We start from the raw sequence: 20,049 nt of genomic DNA, 5'->3' as shown, positions 1-20,049 counted from the left end.
GTTTTGAAATGGTTGATTGAAAGATGCACCTTTATTTAGTTAGATATATTATACCTACTGGTAATCTCTCCAATTTAAAACAGGACAATACATCAGATATAAACCAAGAACAATTAAAAGGACCTCTATAGGGCTTTTGCAGCCCTACAGAGATACCATAGCTATGGTTTATTATTTATAAATACACATACAATATATAACAAAATAGTCTTCTGTAATTTAAACCTCTAATTCTTTGGTAATTTTACATATAAAAAGTGCTGCTGATGTTTTGATACCCTTTAAAAACAAATCTTTATAATTCACTTGTAAAAGTCAATTACATATACATGATAACGTTTATTCTGTCTTCAGGTGTATACATGCTTCCATCCCTGAATCGAAAGGGCCATATTAGTATTTGTCCAAGGGCAGAATATAAGCCTTAGAAATTCTTGAGGAAACAGGCAGCTTAGGCAAAAGATCACTTAGGTCCTGATCCGTAAATTCACTATATATGGAATTCAGGAATCTTAAATTAGCAAATAGAGGGATAAAGAGCTTTTAGAGTATCTCAGTAGAGAATGAGGGACTAAGCTAGCTGAGAGTTACCAAAATAGGTTTTATATCCTTGGATCAAAAATACAAAGTACAAATAAATAAAAAGATGTTTGTATAGCTGCAAGGACAAATGTAATGATGATTTGTGGAGGCTAATGACAGTGGATGACCTGAACAGAAATTCAAGGCTTACTATTATGTCAACATTCAGAGTTTTTTATTTTTCCTTCAATCTCTGTTGAACTGGAGATGAGATGGATTTGTATTATTTTTTTTTCAGGGGAAGTCCAAAACAATACCCTGTTTTAATCCCAACTCATTGTTACCAGGTAGGTGGTGTTTATATGTATCTCAAACATTTTCTTACTAGTGTAAATCAACCATTATGCATGTTGCACTCTTGAACCGTTGACTGCCTCATGCCACTTCATAAAATCCCTATTGCAACTCTTGTTGTTCTGGAAAGCAGCTTTAATGTGGCTGGATTACCAGCTAAAACTGTCTATATCTCTGGATGTGGACCACCCCTTAGACCAACAGTGAAGATGTTTATAAGCAATTTACCCATTGAGAAGCCATCTTCTTCCTCGTGGTGGTAGATCATTATTTTTAAAGTCCTGCCACTGTGATATGGCTGATGAGATTCAAACGGAAGGAGGCAAACTGATACTCATGTGTTGTTAACAACATGTATTTCTAGACACTCTGGCATCTTAGAGGCACGGGCTAGGGTGATGTGGAACAGCTTCATTACAATGGAAATTCTAGTATTTCTCTGAGCATTCCAGTGGGCTACTTGAATATAGTATTACTGCATCCCTTAAAATTGCACAGCATCCATTAGTCCTTGTCCATCCATCTTGAGAATTTCCCATCCCGGTTGAGGAAGACTTTAGGTCCCTTTAGGGTAGGGTTGTATGTTATTCTTGTCCCATACTCTGTACTTCAGCAGGCATCCAGGGACAGGTATTTATTTCTTATCCAGAAGTCTCACTTTCCAAATAAAGATTTTTAATTGATATTTAAGACTCCCTTAACTTTTCACTAAGTTCAAAGACAAATCCTCCTTATGCTATGATACCTTTATCAGCTAGATAGAAGATCTAGGTGATTGGTAGATCAACATGCACATAGCAAATAAGTTTTAGATCAATGATGAGAAACAAATACAGTCGCTTCCAATGTATGGGTGCCAAAATGTTGAGTCTTAAAAATAATCCTCTAGAACAAGTCTTTTCTAGAAAAGGGAGCATCTATGTCAAATTTCATTTCGTAGCAGCAGTCTCTTTAAACCTATTACCACCATCCCTCTATCAAAACCTCTCACAAACTCATAACCTTGTGTTAAAGAAGGTCAAGCACTCAAATGTTAGGAAATACCAGAATTAAGTTGCCCGTGCAACCTCAAGGCAGGGCTCTTGTGCACTTTCATTATAAGACAGTCTTTAATTGCATGTGCATGTAACATCTTTTTCACAGGACCCCTGCCTCAGAACTCTTCTGTGATGTTAGTCGAGTCATTTAAACCAGATTTTTTACAGGTGGTCACTAATCGCATGTTCCTCATTTTCTAGGTGCCTGACTTGTGACCTTGGGGTCTGATTTGCAGAAGTGCTGAGTGCTCACACCTGCAACTGAAGTCAATGGGAGCTGTGCTTTGAATGTATAAAGTTGTTATGTAATGCAAAGTCCTCTGAAAATCAGGTTTTAGGCATTTCACATCAGTGGATAGCTCTGAACTTAATCTTGCTTGTTCCTCATCTGTAAAATGGTGATATTATTACCGGGTTCACCTTCCAGAGTTGTTGTAAGGGTAATTTATTTAATGCATGTAAAATGCTCAGGTACAGGTGCCTATACACTTGGTATAGGAGGAGGGGAGGAACAGGGAGATGGCATTTTAATTAGAGCATTTCCTGGATAGCCTCTCTAAGTAAAATGGCTCACTATGACATGTATTAACCCCTCCCTGCATTTCAAAATGGCCTCTGGGGTGCTTCAGCTGAAGCTTATTTGATAATTCAACTAGGGGTTAGTTGAATTAAGGTTTTATAGACAACCTTATTTAAGGCATTTCCTGACTTTTGAGTGTTTCACTCTGCAACCTTTATAATCTTCTTGTGATTAAGGGAAGCATCATTTGACCTCCTCTCTATCCTTACTGGCTCTTAATCCTGGCATCTCATTTTCCTTCCTGATTCTCACTCCCAGTTTTCTTGCCCAGCTAGGCACAGTCTCTTTGTCCCAATTCCTAGGGTCTTGGAAAGAAAGACTTCGTGTATTTTACTATCACCCCTAGTTTTCCTATAGGTTCGATTCTTGTACAGTCTGCATTTGAATCAAGCAGCTTCCTCTTCCAAGGTTCCTGAGTCCAGCAGGGGATCAGTCAAATTAGTCTTTCTGTTCTCCCCTCAGGTGCCCATACTTGGCATGGCCCAGAGCAGCTAATAGTTGTGGGTACAGGGATAGGCTTTCTGAATCCCTGCCTGGGACATACATACTGTGCATAGAATATTTGTTAAAATCTAACAAAAAAATTAAGCAAGTGTGAACTGAAACTAAAAACTTGGCTAGATTTTGACAGATTCTCAGAGATAGCAAAACCCACTTTTCTTAGCTTCATTCTCAGAAATGGCATTTACCATTTTATCTGAGTATTTTCCATAAAGTTCAATGTGAGGCAGACACAGCATATAACATTTCTGCCCAAATGGTTAACATCTGGTAAAATTCTAAGCCACTGAAAACAAGTCTTACAATGGGAAGCACTGGGTTTATGACCCAGATACCTTGTTCCAGGTGGACCCAAACTCTTAGACCTACCATAACCTCTCCATTCACTAATAGGTGAGTGTTATTGATACACAGTGATAGCAGATAAGAATAATGCAAACAATTCTATATCTACCAGTCCTAGAGCTGTTATCAGAGGAAAGGTATGCCTGGCCAGTACGCAAGCTTCACTCTGAGGTTCTCTCTTGAGTTCAGATGCCAGCAGCCTGGAGGTTGGAGGCCAAGGCCCACCCTCCCCCTCTCCCCTCCAGTGGGGTGGGTAAGACAGGTTGGCCCTCTGTCCATGGTGGCCTTGGGTACCCGTCTTGGGGACACTTTGCCGCTTGAAAATCCCTCCTTTAGTATCTTTTTCCCTCTGCAATGACTCTTCATCTTTAGGTCATCACTGATTCATCTAAATTGCAGCAGTGGGTTTTTAAAAACACCACTTCAATTCAGGGCCCTTTAAACCACTGTGCCATGCACACACCTGAACTTACCTGCCTTTCCAGTGGTGGGGAGGGGAGGGCAAGCTGCCAGCGTGCAGAACAGTCCGGGGGGGTGGGAAGAGGGGGAGGCTGGTGTTTCCTTTCATGGCAGTGGCAGCTCCACCCAGGCAGCACCTGCCCACAGGCATCCAGCTTGGTGGTCCTGGGGGGCACTGCAGCTCAGCTGCAGAGGCTAGCACTGGGCCCCCGGGCAGCTCAGGGAGGAGGTAGGGTCCAGGGAAAAAATGGAAAAAAGATCAGGTTTGCTGCTTTTCTTTTCTTTTCTTGGGTGGAGCCTGCCTCCCCGGGCTACTTCTAGGCTGCCTGCATGGGCTTTCTGCAGAACCTCTGAGCTGCACGGATCCCGGTGCTTTGCTCCGCAGCTGTAGGGCAGCAAACAAACTCCTCAGAGGAAGTTGTTATGTAATGAATAACTCAGAGGAGTTTTAGTTTGCTGTGCCCCAAGTCATTCAAGGCACATTATGCTGCTGAATTTGCTTAAAGTGGCTGGAATTACTGTGCAATATGCTACCAACACATGCAAACACCAATACCATTAAAACGGTGCAAAAGCATTTAACCCGCTTTAAAGTGTTGTGTACACATGCCCCCATTTTGTCTACACACGGCCTCAGTGGTCATCATACTGTCCATGATCTGTCCTGTCAATATATTCCTTTGTTTCACAAGCCCATCCCATTCATACGTCCTAATTTGGGCTCTATTGGTCTTCTCTGAATTTGGTCTGTTCCCCAAAATCTCAAGGGTCTGCACTTGGGCACTGTGACCTGGTGCCACCTTATCACATGTTATGGAACAGTGTAGTACATGGTTTCAATTTCCAGCTGGTGTGTCTGGCCACTGTTTGCCTGTCAGACACAGTGGGCCTTGAAAAAACTTTGTCACAGATATGCTTTTTAGAAACCAATTAATCCTTGCTGTTTCCCTGGATCATTATTCGAATGCATATCTAATGCATATCTACTTTACCTATAAACCAATTTCCAAAAACAAACTTCTAAATACCATTTTCTAGTCATCATTGACAACCTCTGTGATAAGTGGTGCTGTCTGTTGTGCCTATAATTCAGAAATGGATTGTGGTTTTAAAATACTGTTTGTGTTGGGTGAGGATGAAGAAGGATTGTATAATGGAGCTCTGTCTCTGGCAGAACATGTACAATAGCACCTTTCTAGGGTGCTCTCCCTCACGCTGGTAAAGTTGTACTAAGGAAATACTGAGAAAGTGCATAACTACAGCCCTCTTCCTCCTACACTGGGCTTCTTTTGCACTCTCTGTACTAGTATCTTTTGTCCCTGGTGGGTTTATAAGGTTTTAGGCCTCAGTCCAGCAAAAAGTTCTGAACTTCTTAAAGACTGGGCTCTGCGAGAGTCTAGTCTTGCCGGCCAAGGCTTGAAGAAGAAAGCTATTTTTTTCATTTTCTTACTCCAACATGCAGGACTAGGCAGAGGCTAACTTCAAGGGAAGTAGCATTTACTAATGGTTTACTAATGGTTAGAGGAAAGGACCAGGATTCAGGAAATCTGGCATCTGTCCTTAAGGTCACAATCTGCCTCAGTGTGACCTTAAGGACTTGAATATACCTCCTTTTCCTGATCCCTAAAATAGTGGTAATACTTGTTAAGGCAAAAGACACTTCTCTAGCACTGAGTGCAGCCATCTGCCAAGCTTCAGGTCCCTGTTCCAAAGCTTTGTGGGGCTAAGAAAAATTCTTAATGTGGTCAAACTTAAAGATTTTTCCTAGGCAAGTTACAAAGGAGTACGTTAGCTACCCTATACACTCTACTTATGTTCTTTCAAAATGAAGACAGCTACATTTCACTTATTCCAAGGACTCCTCTACTAAATTTACCCATTAGCTTACTGTTCTGTGGCTTCTAATATAGACAAGCCCTTAGCCACTTTTGTCGAGCACTGTTTGATTTTTGAATTTTAGATGTGTAAAGTATTAATCACTTTAAAATTATATATTTTTTTAAATTGTAGATCCTCTTCTACGTGATTATTGGGTATATGAAGGCTCTCTCACCATTCCGCCCTGCAGTGAAGGTGTTACCTGGATATTGTTTAGATATCCCTTGACTCTGTCCCAACTGCAGGTAATAACTATGCTTAAGGTAACCTTAAAATGTGGTTGTGAACTAAAGGTCATAGTGTGCAAATAGATATCAGGACATTAAATGTGCTTTTCCTTGAAGATCCCATTAGATCAGTACATAGCTTTTCAAGTAAAGGTTAAATCTTTTGAGTCAGTCAAAGCAATAGAAAGGTCAGAGATGAAAATTCCTTGTTATCATTTATCATGTGCATTTAAAATAATTCTATACTAAAGCAAAAGAAAGAAAAAAAGGAGGAAAGAAATCAGTAAGGAAAGAAATTCAATCCTTTGTAATTGTAAACTTTCAAATATCACTTCTTTCTGATGCTGAAGGAACGAAGACACACAAGGAGACACTATATCCTGGAGAAAGAAAATTGTTAATCATGCAGGATAACTATATTGGGTTGAACTATATTTAATATATCTTCTGAGTTTCACATTTTATAACGGGAAAATGAACACTGGCAACTTGAATTTGGCCTCAACTTTAGGTTTTTAAAAAGCATGCATTTAATTATATATTTCTCTATAAATAAACAAAAAATAAATAAATACACAAACAATCCAAATAAAAACATTTGACAGAAAGGTGCTGAAAACCAAAGACATAGGCATCACTAGTAATCCAACTGATGCTAACTACACTACTGAGCCGAAATACATTTATTTTAATTGTCCAAGCTATGTAAAGAGTGTAGAGAAAAAAACATGTATGAGGATAAATTCAGTTATTTTTTTTACCTTAGCAATCTAAGAAGTTGCTAATAACACCAGTAGACAACTGTGTTAACAGCTTGTCATTTTATTCTGATGGTGGATCCTCTTAATATGAGCTATTTACACAACATTGTAGTTCATTAATAAAAGGATGAAAACATTGGTTCCCAGTAAACATTTTAAGTTAACAGACTATAACTTAAATTTATCTAATCATGAGCCCGACACTTACTTGCTTTCAGAAGGATAGCTCTTATGACATCTTAGCACTGATTGAAAAAAACTACAAATCTATGGGTTTTAGAAGACTCAGAATAACTCTTAAAGGGAGAATGCATTTAGTAAAAAGTCAGCTAATCATCCTAAGTATAATGTTGTTCTATAAAAGGCTTTAAATACAAGTGTAAAATATTATTACCGATTGAGTCAATTCTACTTTATATTATAGACAAATGAATACATATTATAAATAAATGGAAAGTTCAACTGAAAACATTTGCCAAAAAGTTATTTCTCTGCATTGTTTGACAACAGACCTTGGGAATATTACTAATAGACTAAGTGAACTGACCAGTTGTTAGGTTTGTTTTATACTTAGTTGATATTTTAGTTTATTTTCTCTGTTCTGATACAATCAATTGTAATTTCTGGTGTGTAAACACAGAGCCTTTAAAACCTAGGGAATATATCTACAAAAGTGTTAGATTTTGTAGGCAGTAGTGGAGAGAAGTTTACTAGCTTCTCTTTTTTCTATCATAGACATTCTCATAGTTGTAAGGAAAACTATTAATAGCAGTATAGGAGAGGCTATTCACAGTATACAATAAAGAAGGATTGAAGGACAAATTGATTTCCATAGCTCAGGCAGCCTTGTGTCCTGTTTGTCAGTCATGCTTACATTCAGCATATCATATCTGCAAACACAACAAGAATCAGAAAACAGAATAAAGTATAATCTGCAGTGTAACTAGGGGTGGCTAAACAGTCACCAGTACCAGACACTAATTTAGAGGGGGCCATGGAACAGCAGGTCCCTGGGGAGTCTTCGCCCTGGCAGCAGCTCTGTGCTGCAGCAGTAACAACACACCAACCACCCAATCCATCTCAGCTTTCTGGCATGCTTTTGCCCTGAGCAAAAAACTGTTAGTTACACCTCTGGGTACAATTAATTTACCTAGTTACACTTGGAGATTCTTGATTAGCTAAAACTCAGAAGAAAAGATGCAGGTGTCATGGCCACTGCCACTAATACACTGAAGTCAAACAAGTTATTAGAGACATTATGAAGGGGATATAACTTAACATGGAATATGTACAAACCCACCCACACATGAAAGCAAATGCAAAAAGTTTCATAGAATCATTGAAAAATAGGGCTGGAAGGCACCATTGGAAGTCCTGTAGTCCAACCCCTTGACTGAGACAGGATCATCTCTACCCAAACCATCCCATACAATCCTTGTCTAATTTGCTACTAAAACTACAAAAGTCAACACTGTCACAGACTACAAGGTGTAGAACCCTAACTGATCACAGATAAACCAAGGAGACAATGGTGGTAAATACTCTGCTGCTGAAAGGATTGTTAAAACACACTCACAAATAATATTAAAAAATCAAACACACATCCAAGGAAGAGGGAAAAACCTCAGCAGTCCATACTAATCTGGCCATGGGGTAAAATTCCTTCCTAACCCCAAATACAGCTATTTGTCTGACCCTGAGTGGAAGAGCAAGAGCTTCTAACCAAGAACCTTCTGCTTTTTGTTTCAGCAGGAGCATTGACACACTCCAGTTAAAATTCCCGACCTTGGCTACAGCCAAAATCCAACACTTCTGAAGGCATCAAAATCTGCACCCCCTGTCCCCCAAATATACCTAGCAACAAGAGGGAAAAAAAATCCTTCCTGGTCCCATGCAGCACCCAGCAAAGCATGGGAAATACTCCTAGAAAAACATAAGCATAGTTACTCCTAGATCATTCTTGACCAAAGCTTATCTAACGTCTTCTTGAACACCTCCAATGTTCAAGACCCACAACTTCTGTAGGAAGTCTATTCCACTGCCTCACTCTTCTAACTGCAAAGATTTTTTCCCCTGTATCTACTCTAAATTGACTTTGCTGCAACTTCTAGCTGTTCATCCACATCCTGCTTTCTGCAGCATGAGATACAAGGTATTCTCCCTTTTTTCTTACAGCAGCCATTCATATATCTGAAGATTGCTATTATGTCCCCCTTTAATCACATTTTCCACAAGCTGACCAAGCCTATTTCCTTCAGTCTCACTTTGTATGATTTGCCTCCCAAGCCCGTTATCATTTTTGTCTCCTACCTCTGTATCCTAAGTTCTTTCTAACTTCTCCATATTCTTTTTAAAATGTGGAAACCAAAACTGAACACAATACCCTAGATAAGATCTAACCAGTCCTGAGTAAAGAGGCACCATTACCTTCTGTGTCTTGCACTTAATACTCCTATTGATCCCTCCCAAAATTGTATTCACCTTTTGTGCAACTGCATCACAATGCAAACTCATATTGAGTCTGTAATCTATCAGACTCCTAGATCCTTTCCACTGTACTTCTATTCAGCCAGTTAGTTGTATTAGTGCATTTGATTATTCTTTCTGAGGTGTAGCACCTTGAATTTGTCAGCATTGAACTTCATCCTGTTAACTGCCACCTGACTTTCTAATGCATCAGGGTTCTTCTGAACTGTGCTCCTGTCCACGACTGCGTGTGCACATTCCTTCCCAGTTTCATATGATCTTCAAACTTGCTCAAACAGCTCTCTCTTCCAGCCTCCAAATCATTAAAAAACAGGTTGAACAGCATGGGGCCCAGGACAGACTCCAGTGTGACTCCACTAAGAACCTCTTGCCATTCTGACATGGATCCATTTATAATTAATTACCCTTTCCTTGCAGCTATTGAGTCAGTTGTCTATCTACCTTATAGTAGTTTTGTTTAGGTCACATTACTCCAATTTGTTTAAAAAAACCTGTCTGAAGTCTAAATACGCTACTTCCACTGTATTCCCTTCACCAAATTGATTATTTTGTTGAAAAAGGAGAACAAGTTTGTTTGGCATGGTTTGTTCATCCATACTATACCCATGTTGGATGCTCATGATCAGCATTTCCTTCTCCATATACTTGCAAATGGAATTCCTTATGGTATGCTTTAGTAACTTCCTGAATATTGGGGTGAGGCTAACTGATCCATAGTTCCTGGGTTCTTCCTTTTAGCCTTTTTTAAGAGGGGCGGGCACTGTGTTGTCTGTTTCCTTGTTGTCTGGTGCTTTGCATAAATAGTTTTGTCAGTGCTTCTGAGATTTCCTCTGTCAGTTCTTTCAATACCCTGGGATGAAGTTCATCAGGTCCTGCTGACTTGAATTCATTCAGACTCATTTAAAGCTAACTGTTTCTTTTATCTCATCACTCAGCTTGTCCCTTTTCTCATCAAAATTATTCTTATTAGATGTTTGGTGGCAGCTTAATTTTTTTGTGAAGATTAAGACAAAGTAGTTGTTGAGCAGCTCCACCTTCTTTGCATGCTCTGTTAATAATGTTCCCTGGGTATTTAACAGTGGACTCACAACTTCCTTGATCTTTCTTTCCTGGTCAACATTATGTATATAACCACTTCTTGTTGTGTTTAACTTCCTTTGCTAGGTGAAGTTAATTTTTTACCTTTGCTTTCCTAATTTTGTCCCTGCAAGTTCTTGCTGTTTCCTGGTATGCTTTCTTGGTGACCTTCACTACTTTCCATTGCCTGTATTTTTTGAGGTAGCCTACAAGCTCCTCGTGCAGCCATTCCTCTTGTGCATCCATTGTGTTGGAATAGCTTCTTTTTGGGCTTCCAGTACTATGCCCTTTAGAAGCTTCCAGTCATCTTGGGTGCCTTTGTCATTCAGTCTATCCTCACATGGCACCATGCCTATTGTGTCCTTTGTTTGGTTGAAATTTAACTTCTTGAAATCCAATATCTTAATTCTGCTGACATCATGCTTTTCCCATCTCAGGATCACAAATTCTATTATGTTGTGATTGTATCTTTCCATGTTTCCCATCAGCTTCACATCCTTCATTAGTTCTTCCCTATTGGTCAGGACAATTAAATGATCTGTCAGTTTATCTTCAACTTTCTGGAACAGAAAGCTGTTCTCCACACAAGTTACGAATTTACTTGACATGTTATATTTGGCTGTATTATTATTCTAGCAGATGTCTGGAAAAATGAAGTCTCCTATCAGTCAATTCTATCTCATAACTTTCTGATAATTTTGTTGTCTCCTTGAAGAGTGCCTCATCCACCTCTTCTTCCTGACTTGGTGGTCTATAATAAATCTCCACCATTCTGTCATTGCTGTATCTTTCACTTTTTATCTTCATCCAAATACATTCTGCTCTGCTACCTTCTTACTCCTAAACTAGGCAATAAATATATATGTTTCTGACATACAACCAACTTTTCTTCCAAACCCATCCTTCTGAAACATACCAAACCCTTCAATTTTGACATTCCAGTCATAACAGGTGTTTCACTAAGTCTGTGTGATAACAGGTAGATCATAGCTCTTTTCACAGGCTCTGCCTTTCAGCTCATCTTGTTTATTCTCCATATCTCTCTCATTTGTACACATATGTCAAATGTATTTTGCACTCTGACCTACTTGCTTCCTTTTTGCATCCTTTGTTGCTGTCCTGTGGGGAGAAGTTAGGAACACTAGGACTATTTACTGTGGAAGGAAAATAAAAGGACATACACTAAAGGTTAAATTCTGTATAGGTACAATTCTGCAGGAGCCAAAGGAGGCCCATAAAGATATTTTTATAGCATTATACTTTTCCATGATATGAAAGCACAGAAAATCAAAGCATTTTGAATGAATTAAAAGAACCACTTTTTGCATAATATAGCATTAACTTATAGAAGTGTCTTCTGCAGGATGTTGTTGAAGAGAATAGTTTTACTAAAATTTCAAAATAGAATTTGATATGTATCTGAATAATAATAGCATCTTCAGTTATACCAGGTATGAGACAAATTATAAGGTTGTCTGTTTTCATGCTTCAGGGCATAATATGATCAACTGTTGTTGTCAGAAATAAATTTCCCCTTTCTTGTACAGAGTTTCAAAGATATGCGTAATACAGGGCTTTTCATCACCTTTTGATGTATTTGGTGACCCGCTTTAGAGATACAGTATTGGACAATATAAACTGCTGGTCAGTTTTAATTTAACAATTGTTATATTCTTGTGATTAACACAGTAACACTGACTAGTAGTATAGTGCTGAAGGGAAATGGAAGTAAAATAACATAAGTTGAAGGTGCATATTCCTATATATTACAACACCTTCTCAACTTATCCAAGCAAAGTAGTGCTGGCTCCTACCCTGGGGGTCTTTAAGAGGAGGCTAGATGAACGCCTTGCTGGGGTTGTTTGACCCCAGTACTTTTTCCTGCCGTGGCAGGGGGTCGGCTAGATGATCTGCTCAGGTCCCTTCCGACCCTACCAACTATGAAACTATAATAATGATAAAGAGGGGAGAGAAGTTATTTTAGAAGAGGCTGTATAAGTATTGGTCAGGGATGATCTAGGAGTCACTATGCCTGGAGTGTGCTGTAGACCGCAACAGTGGGAAGCCCAGGAACCCTCCTGTCTTTCACAGATCACTGGAAGATAGGGAGAAAAGCAGATGGATATTGGAGATGACTATGCTTAGCAATAGGACAGTGAACACAACTGATGTTGTTATGGAAAAAGATCAAAGCATCTGGAATAGGTTTATGGGGAGGATACAGAAAGGGGAGTTCTAGCTGTCCACTTAGAGGGGGTGATACATGAAGTTGTTTTCTGTCCCTGTGTTGCAGAACAGAGTGGAGAGCATTTGTTTTTTTCATGCTTCTGGGCTTTGCTGGTTGCCGCATAGGTCCAGGAAGAAATGTTTTCTTTCTGTTCCTGCAGGGGTCAGAACTTTTTTTTTTGCCTTCCTCATCAGGGTGTTGGCTACAGCTTAGGCTGGGTTTTTTTTACTGGAACACGCCTGTGTTCCTGCTGGAATTAAAACCAGGATATTTAAATTTAGAGGGTCTTGCCACTCTACTTGGGGTCAGACTGACTCCCAGATCCTCTTCCACTGTGCTTCTATTCAACCAGTTGTATTACTGCATTTGATTATTCTTCCTGAGGTGTAGCACCTTGCATTTGTCAGCATTGAACTTCATCCTGTTAGCTGCCACGTGACTTTCTAAAGCATCAAGATTCTTCTGAACCGTGCTTCTGTCCACCACTGTGAGTATGCATTCCTTCCCAGTTTCATGTGGCTGCAGCTTAAGCTAGGGTTTTTAACTGGAACATGCCAGTGTTCCTGCTGGGATTAAAACCAGGAGATTTAAATATAGAGGGTCTTGCCACTCTACAGGAAGGAATTTTATTCCATGGTCAGACTGGTATGGACTGTATAGGTTTTTGCTTTCCTCTGCAACAGGGGGCATGGCTCTCTTACTTCGATCTCTTGAATGCATTTTAACAACCCTTGCAGTGCTGGATCACTGATGGCCCTTGCCTACCTGCTTTATCTGTAGCAGGTTAGAGTGCTTTTGGTGTCCTTGGTCAATATGCCTTGTAGTTGTGTAAGAGGGCTGATTGTGCAGTTTTAGGAATAGGTTATACAAGGACTTGTTGGGATGATCCTTCTTTGAGCAGGGTGTTGGACTAGATGAGCTCCAGAAGCCCTTTCTTGCCCTACTTTTCTATAATTCCCTGATTCTAAAAATTAGTTTGGTTTAGAAATTAGTATGGTAAATTGAGAAATATTCAGAAAAGGGGTATTTATTCTACTTGTACTGATGACTATTTTTTGTAATGATGTGATTTCATTAGTTCAGATGAGAATGGTTGAGCTGAAACGAGTATCTAGACAACAAAGGAGGAATGAAACCATTAGACTTTAAGGCCTGATTTTGCTCCCACTGAAGTCTGCTCAGCAGTTTGTGAAATTCATATTCTCTGTGGTCAACTGATATCTGAAATAAATTGTGTACTTGTAAGAGCAAAGACTTTACAATCTAGCTTTTGGAGCTTTGTCATTGGTTTCTGAAGAAATCTAGATTTTACTGGAAAAACACACCCTTATATTTCCAGCTTTCCCCATTGCACTCCTTCTGTCAGTTTATGAACCTCATGTGTTTCATGATAAGCTTACTGTTTCTTCTCTAAGGATGAAGTGTCTTGTTTTTTTCCTATGAGACACTGAATATATTTCTGCACACTGGAGAAATACAACAGCATCATAATACACTCCCTAATATTAATATTAAAGAAAATGAAAAATAGGAAAAGGTTGTTCATACTTTTTCCCCGCAATTTTTTTCAAACAGAACATTTATAAATAATTTTTGTGGTTCACTGAAGCATAAAACAAGTGCATCCTCTAAGCCAATTAGGAGGTTTCATTTTAACAATGATGCAGTCAGCAGCTGTCATTCTCCTGTACCCACTGCCATAGTTTGATGGCTTAGTACTGAATGGCAGGATTTCTGACCCCATTTGTAGCTCATTCTATACTCCTCATTTTTAAAGAACAGAAATATTCACTGGTACAGAGGGCTGTAATTGGAAATGTGCAAAATCAGTGTAGTACAATAAAGAACTACAAGGCATTTATGTTATTTCATTCTGTTATAATCTATACCCATTTCCTTAGACAGTAGAAGTAAGGTGTAGAAAAAATTTAAACTGAAAAAAGCACCTTTTAAGTGACCTTCAGCCTGTTTTCCTGAAAAAGGTGACTTTTACCAAGAAAATGCATTAATGTTCTTTGTTTTTCGTATTTTATGATGCGGAAAATATACGTTTATTTGCAATACTCCATTAAGCAAAAACGGAAGTTGGAAATGGGGGGAAATAGAATAAAAGTTCCTGCAACATAAAAACCAATTTAATTTTTGGCTTCAGCTTTATGATGAGCTATGTGTAATATTCCAAAAAGCTTTATCCCATTTTGCTATTCTGCTGCATTGATGCTATGGACTTGATCTTTCTCTGGGAATAGGACAGAACCTGTTTCTAGAAGATAAGATCTGATAATAGAGGAAATACCTGTAAATTGATCTCCCCGGTCTCCTGTAAAAGATACTAGTACTAAGTACAAATAACTTCTGGATCCTGCAGAGGACATTTCACAGTATCCATGGAAGGAGTCAGGAATGGAAGTACAGAGGAGGGGATAGGCAGGTATGAAAGTGTTGCTTGGGCAGTGGAGCACACTTATTCACTCTAGTGATTATATGAAAAATATAATATAGCTTGGGTCTGCATTAGCTCTCACAGAACCACTTCTTCAGTGGGCATGTGCACATGAACAGTTGGTACAGCCTCTGGTTTTGTATCTGACCTACACTGGGCCTCAAAACCTGATCCTCCAGTTAATGCACAAGGGCTTCAATAATGACCATGAGCATTCTGGAGGTCAAAAGCACAGTGTGGCATGAATCCCATCCTCCTGATTTAACAACATGGGAGCAACTTTAAGGAATATCTCCTGGAAAAGGAATTTACTGCAAGGAAAGCCAGTCTCACCCAGCATATGTTGTAGAGCACTTCAAGTTTGGATGGGTAGTTCAGAAATACCAGCTTTACAGAGTTTTTTTTTGATTCACATTTATTTGAAGTCTCTAATTCTCAAGAGATCAAACAAAAGCTGTTATCTTGTGAAATACCTTATCCCAAACTAAAAGCAACAGAGGACAGTTAGACAGTAAATCAAATAAATAAATCTGTATCTATATCATAGATTGCAGCCTATTTCTGTGTTGATTCAGTTCAGCTCCAAAGGAAAAGGCTATTTTCATGAAAGCTACTTAGTTTCCTACTGACAGACAAGGTTCTTTGGGTAAATCTGATACATTTTATTAGACTAACTAAAATAGTTGGAAAAATTCTTCTTTGCAAGCTTTCAGGTACAAACACCCTTTTTCAGGCAGAAGGAATATCTGCAGTAACTACTAGTGCTTGACTAGCATTAGTTATCTACTAGCACTTGACTTCTGCAGGTTTCTTCAGTCCTAAAGCCTATAATATATTTTTTTTTAGGTGCAGTTTGAGCTGAATAAACATAAAATAAATTGAAAAGTGCATGGGTCTGTCTTCAAAAGCATGTTAAAAAGAACTTCTCTGCTCTTCCTTCCTTTCATCTTTTGAGTACAAACTGCCCCTTCCATCTCAGCATCCAAAGTCAGAATGATAGTGATTTCTAAATATTCTGCTTTCTGAAGAAAAAAAAAAAGCAACAGAGCACAGCTAGACAGTAAATCAAATAAATAAATCTGTATCTATATCATTTTGTCGATAAGAACAGCAATGGCAGTTATCTTCTGAGTTACATTAGGAAATCATTTCACCACCCCAATAGGAGGCTAGAAAATGCCACTCATTACCTTTTAGCATCTTACTCTAAGATCTGGGGCCTTGCAGAGCCTTATATTTTTACTTAAAGGGGTCTAGGGGTGCATATACATATACTAACTTTCTGACGGTTAAGCTGACTTAACTTTTTAAAGTCAGCTTTACTGTCAGAGTGTACACAAATATGTGGAGCAGCGTCAACTTAAATGTGGAGCAAGATAATACACCTCTGATGTGTATTGTCTTGAGTCACATACATTAGTTATATCAGTTTAACTCACAAGATGACTGCCACCATGTCAAGGAGCTGTATGCTCCAATATGGCTTAAGTTGACTTAGTTAAATTGCTTTATTTTAAGTTGACTTAGTATGTGTGTATACACCCTAGGCTGTCAGAGTGGAAAAGGATCGTATAGGGGGAAGGGAAGAATGGGTGGGCTGGGAGCACAATTTGGCAGGGTGACATGTCACCTCCATCCTGACCTCACAAAAGTTACTTAGAAATGGTAATATAGCTATACACACCATCATTTTTCTGTAGAGTTCCTCTCTGGGAGTTGAGTGTCTGAACAGAATCACAAAAGCTTGGCATAGATGGCTAGCCATTTTTAAATGGCTTTTTAAACATGCACACAACTCCCTGTGAGAAGCAATTGTTGCAGAAATACCCTTGCAAAAAGCTTCTTCCATTGGTTTTATTCTGGGTTTGGAGAGAATCTGGTCTCTGAATTTTTCCACCATATCAAAGAACAAAAACCAAATAAAAAACAATTTATTTTGATTTAGAACTTTGACAAATTTTCTTGAAACAAAACTCATTTTTCACTCTAAAAAGGTCTCATTTAGAACATGCTGAAATGGGACATAGGACATTTATACATGTGCTCCAGGACTGGCAGGGGACGTGCTTTAATTAGAGCAGCTCCAAGAGCCACTGTAATTAAAGTACTTGGAGCATCTCATGTATCATCATCCCTATGCTTCAAAATGGTGGCAGGGCACTTTATCTAAAGCTCAAGTGAGCTTTAATTCAAGCACCCCTGCTAATATTTTGAAGCGCATGGACACTGACACACAAGATGTCGGAGGCTGCTGGAATGTGGTAATTGCCATGCTCCAGCAGACTCGATTAAATGAGTTAATTAATTGAGTCTGCTCCCATATGCTGGAATTGCAGTACATGGGAGCAGCTTCCTTGCTTGTGTATAGGCACCCGTGATGATGACCACCATGTTTTACAAATTATTACAGATTAAATCAGTCCAATTTTCAGTGACTAAAGAAAGAAGAAAAAAACTCCACCATAAAATACATAACCCATCCTAATGAATAGAGTTATTCCTAATTTGACACTTATCTAAGTTAGCTCAGAATGAGCAGCGTGTGTCCCCAGTCTATTGTCTTATTGCATACATAGAAGCTAATCTTCAATAAAATGCTGGGTAGGGAGGATAGAACAAACTATAACAAAATATGCAGAAAGAAACATTCAAACGACACTCTGATTTGGGCTACATTGCTATCTATTTTGTATGTGCAATTGTCATTTTGCAGTAAAACTGGAAGCACTTTATTTTTTTAAGAACTTTATCATAAAAATTTATATTTTTGGATATTTGGACACACACACTGTGCATACAATCTTAGAGGTTGGGTGAAGACTCCTTTTCTGTTATTTTTTCCATAAAACAAATGAAATGTCTAAGAAATTCAGCATTTTTTTTTGCCTTTTCAGATAGAAGAGTTTCGAAGACTGAGGACCCATGTTAAAGGTGCAGAGCTTTTAGAAGGCTGTGATGGAATATTAGGGGATAACTTTAGACCAACCCAGCCACTTAGTGATAGAGTTATCAGGGCTGCCTTCCAGTAGCAGAAGAAGAACAGCAACAAAACAAATCTTTATACATGTAAGTAAAAGTTTTTTCCCTACCATGCTGAAAAGGAAACTAAAACAAATGGCAATTACACTTATTCAAATAAAATTTGGAGAATTCCTTTTTGACTTCAGTGAGGCTAATGTTTCATCCATCTCCCTTGTGACATTATATCATGGATTTCATCCTCCAGTTCTGAGTGGTACAGCAAGCGAACAACCAGCAGGTGGCTTTGAGTTACTGAGAAAAAAGCAAAGGATTAGAAATGGATGGGTTATAAATTCTCTCTCTCTCTCTCCTTTTGCAATAATCTTTTATATACAGATAATATCAATTACAGAAACCATTAAATAGACTTCAGTGCAATGGCTTAGCATTCCTCCCTTTAAATATAGCATACATATTTTTTTCTATATAGGTACTCAAGTATTTTATAACTGTGGGACATTCGGGCCAAATAGATGTTAACAGTGAAAATGTAGGTCCTTCTGTTAACATTGCTTTCCTACTGCTTTATTTAATTTTTGGACACTACCTTAAATTGAGTCATACATTGCTTAAATGGTGTTTTGCAGTCACAAAATGTTCTCTCTTTAATCTTGAAATGGGCGATTTGAATCCAACCTAGATCCTGCATAAAAATTACTGGGATATTATCTCAGTAATATTCAAATACTTTTTCAGGACATTGTAGGTAATTTGACTCCTTGTACCAGTGACATTATTAGACATGCTGACTTTGAATTTTAAGCATGAAATATGAAAATGTTCCCCTTTGCTTTCATGTTTAAACTGTTATTACCTTTGTCAACACTTACAAATAATTGTTTTAAATAATCAGATTTATCTTGACCACGCTTTAGAAAATAACTCACAATTTTGATTCCCAAAGGATGAATTTTACATGTAAAATGCTAATATTCATTGTAGGACTGTGCTAAATTAAGGACCTTAAAGTTCTGCATGAGATCTATGACTATGAGCATTGTGCAGGCCCACAGGAGACAGATTTTGGCTCTCTGCACCCAATTTAATTATTTGCCAGAGATGTGGGTTTTTTTTAGTGTTGGATATGTCAAACCAAATAGCACAGAGCCAATCAAGGAGACGCAGTGCATTCTCTCTATAAAGTCTGTCTTTAAGGAATTCAGAGATTGTCTTCTAAGGGCTAAAAACTGTCTTTCCCAGTGTAGCTTAAATCATCCCTTGTACAGAATAACAAAAAAGATAGAAAGGAAGGAAATACTTACATTCTCTTTGTGGTATTGTTCTGGCACTGTCCACTGCTGGAAATGTTTGAGGGACTTCAGTCTTTTCCCAGCACTAAAGGCTTCAAGGATCCATGGAGAAAGCACCTTTTCTGCTATGTGGAGCCAGGGAAACATTTTGCTTTGTATATTCTTCACCTTAGTGGAAGTATGGCTTCAATAGGATCTTGCTGATACAGACCGAAACCCCCTGTCACTATTCAGTAGCAGCTGTGAAGGTAACAGAGTACCCAGCTATATTATCTCCCACGTGCAAAAGTAGAGGAGGGTGTTGGAGATACTATCATTTCTAGTGTCAGACTGTTTCCTGGAACAATGCCAGTCCACCCAATAATTCATGGAGAGGCATCCATGTAGTAGGCAGCTTCCAGATGTAAAAAACCTCCAGCACTTTAAACTCTGTGTACCCACATGCAGAACACAATGCATGCCCAGAAGAAGCATTGCATTAGCTGAACCTGGCTCATCTGTTGTATAGATTGGGCGCTTTAGTGGGGTGTTATGGTGCTTTTATTTAGTAGCTGATTGAATCAGCTTTAGATAAAAATGCCAAAAAGTCCCACCAAAGCATGCAATCTATACAAACCCTGCAGAGCGGGGTCGAACTAATGCGGGGAGGGCTTTTTGGAATTTTTATCTCAGGCCGATTCAATCAGCTACTAGATAAAAGCACCCAAAAAGCCTGTCTAACTTGCTCAGTATATACATATGTTGGGTGAGCCAGGTCCATCTAAATGCGATGCTTCTTTGTGGTTCCACAAACTGCACACATTGTACATTAAACCACACATGACACTACTAATTTGCAGCACAGGGGGAAAATTTGCTACTGGGATTTCCCAGTAGCAAA

The 20,049-nt window shown here is 38.7% G+C and overlaps 1 protein-coding gene across 2 annotated transcripts in view; it reads left to right on the top strand.

Moving 5' to 3' along the window:
* Positions 1-20,049, top strand: part of CA8 (carbonic anhydrase 8) — a 77,487-nt gene that overhangs the window by 44,610 nt on the left and 12,828 nt on the right. Inside the window, exons 6-9 of one of the 2 annotated variants that reach the window (XM_019548479.1) lie at positions 821-869; positions 5,809-5,921; positions 17,793-17,964; positions 19,120-19,159. In XM_019548479.1, the coding sequence (XP_019404024.1) occupies positions 821-869; positions 5,809-5,921; positions 17,793-17,927 (297 nt within the window). In that variant the 3' untranslated portion in view covers positions 17,928-17,964; positions 19,120-19,159. Of the gene's footprint in view, positions 1-820; positions 870-5,808; positions 5,922-17,792; positions 17,965-19,119; positions 19,160-20,049 lie in introns of those variants that run through there. The other variant, XM_019548470.1, reaches the window with a different exon arrangement.

The sequence above is a fragment of the Crocodylus porosus genome, unplaced genomic scaffold (genome assembly GCF_001723895.1).
Source record: "Crocodylus porosus isolate Cpor-Errol unplaced genomic scaffold, CroPor_comp1, whole genome shotgun sequence".
Lineage (NCBI taxonomy): Eukaryota > Metazoa > Chordata > Crocodylia > Crocodylidae > Crocodylus > Crocodylus porosus.
The sequence above is the reverse complement of the archived record's forward strand: the minus strand, read 5'-3'. Positions and strand labels throughout refer to the sequence as shown.